This window comes from Echinops telfairi, unplaced genomic scaffold (assembly GCF_000313985.2).
Source record: "Echinops telfairi isolate 266 unplaced genomic scaffold, ASM31398v2 ScPeMD7_3;HRSCAF=10, whole genome shotgun sequence".
Classification (NCBI taxonomy): domain Eukaryota; kingdom Metazoa; phylum Chordata; class Mammalia; order Afrosoricida; family Tenrecidae; genus Echinops; species Echinops telfairi.
The window spans coordinates 32,624,217-32,626,536 of NW_022103899.1; the positions used below are offsets into that span (position 1 = coordinate 32,624,217).

Here is a 2,320-nt window from a genome sequence, read left to right on the forward strand (position 1 = left end):
TCTCACCCCGCCCCCCATTCATCCCGCATCACTTTTGGAAGTCCCCTTTCTGTTGCGTTCTCTCAACCCCATTCCTCTGACCGTGGGGAGCCCCTGGAAGGCATCTCCTTGGCTCTGGGTCCCTAGGCGGTCTTTTGCAACTTGGCCGAAGGGAAGCCGGTGCATGGGAAATGCAGCGAGTGCGCAAGTTGCTTCTTGCGTGGTGAACCTTAATGTGATTGCGGGAAGGTTGTAACGAGAATAGTGGTAATGGGCTGTTTCCTCGCATTTCCTACCCATTTTCATTTTCACCTGCTGTTGGGATTGAGGCGGGGAGAGGTACTCCAGCAACACAGGCGGCTGGTTAGGATTTTTCAAAACACTTGTCACTATACTGGACAAGTGAAATAGAATCACGTTCGATACCTTGATGGATGGAAATCACGGAGGACAGAAAGCTGCCCTTAGAAGGGAAAGGAAAAAAGGGAAATTGGAAAGTTGCCAACACCTGCATCTCTCTATGGCAAAGGATTTTTGCTCATTTTAAAGTTACAAGAAAAGGGAATTATCCATTATGTAAAAGGATCAATCAACATTTCGCCTACATGAATTCAGCACTCACCTTATCTTCGAAGTGTTCATAGGTTTGTTTCAGAGGGGCAACAGCTAGGCAGAGGACAGCCGAGAAGGGGCAGAGATGATGAGGGTCAGAATGAACACCCCCCCTTCATTTAGTGACACATGTCCATTTTCCTCCCCACCATCATACTTTAGAAGTATAGACATGGCACTAGCTGAGCATGTGAACATCAGACACCAAGCTAACTGCTAATTCTTGTACAAGCCTTACTTACTGAGTTAGCCTTTCCACGTTATTTGACTGTGGCGGTCGTTTGCTTTACTGTAACTCCACTTTTTACCTGCTGGTATTTAGAAAACTTTGCAATGAACAGTATTTGCATTTTAGTATTCATGTATTTATGGTATACGTATGTGTGTGTGTCTTTGTTCTTTACCCCACTTCAGCTCCGCATTGGAATGAAACTGCAGAAAAAAATTCAGGAGACCTGGCAGATGAAGACCATCCGCTGCAACAGAACAGCAGCAGTAATATCAGCCACAGCAATGCGATGCAGAAAGAAATCACGCTACCATCAAGACTCATATATTACATCAACCAAGACTCTGAAAGCCCCTACCATGTTCTTGACACAAAGGCAAGACACCAGCAAAAACATCGCAAGGTAGGCAGGAACCTAGGGATGCAAAAGTAGTTGCCAGGAAGAGTTTGCCTTTGATTTGATTTTCTGCCAGAATTGGATTTCACAGATTTTACTGCATCATTTTATTAGGAAAGCAATTAATACTGTTACAGGGGCGATACCAGAGGGAATTAAGCTGGAATTGACTGGGAGAGGATTGCATTTTCTTTCTATTTTCTCACTCTAAACTGGGAATTGTAATTTTCATGTGGCCTTGTAAAGTTTAACAGCTGAAACGTGATCTATGTATCTTCCCGGTGCGTTGGACACTGACCAATAGTTAAAAGTGAATATAAAGTGAATAGTTTAAGTGAATAGGCTACCAGCTTGGTTCTGTGAAGACTTATGTAAAGATGTAGAATTCTAACTTCTATTAGATAGTAATTTGCTCTCAATCTGCGTACTTAGGTTTTAAATTTTTTTTTTTTTTTGCTCTAAGGGGCTATGTGGCTGAGAGTTCCCCATTGGTCTTTCACTGAAAAATTGAGTCCTTAAGTTTAAACAACCTTTGGGGTAAAAAAACAACAACCCAACAAAACTTGTTTTCATTGTATTATCAACCAGTAAAGTAGTTGGCATTTTCATGGCTTATGGTAAATAGAAACAAAATTATTTCCATAACAGAGAAGCCAGGTTTGGTTAGCATAATCCTTCAGGACTTAATCAGCTGGTGCATGAGAAGTGACTTTACTTTCAAGATGGTTCTGAAAGCAGCACTGCTCTTAAAAGGACCTTCAAAGCAAGATGAAGGTCCTTAATATCCAAAGTTTAAATGGCCCTTGCTTCTGCATTCTGCTCTTTATTTCAATTAATAATATCTTAGACTCAGAACAGGTTTGCATGATGGGTTATCAGTGCCTCTTATCAGAGACAGAATATAAAGCTTGCATGCCAAAGATTTCATTTTGAACTGGGCTTGTTCAGTTGAGAAGAGCAGTCAGTAACTGTCTAAACTTCTAAAATGTAAGAAAAGTATCTGTGATTTCCACCTTCTCCCCGACCCCCCTCGTGGCGCCCCCCCCTCCCGCCCCCAGAAGATAAATTATAACACTATTTCTCCACTTATCCACCTATATGGT

The 2,320-nt window shown here is 42.0% G+C and overlaps 1 protein-coding gene across 1 annotated transcript in view; it reads left to right on the forward strand.

The window, feature by feature from the left end:
• The window catches only part of ADAM23 (ADAM metallopeptidase domain 23), a 206,917-nt gene that overhangs the window by 10,639 nt on the left and 193,958 nt on the right, over window positions 1-2,320 (forward strand). The window contains exon 2 of the mRNA XM_045296710.1: window positions 1,006-1,223. Coding sequence (XP_045152645.1) covers window positions 1,006-1,223 — 218 coding nt within the window. The remainder of the gene's footprint in view (window positions 1-1,005; window positions 1,224-2,320) is intronic.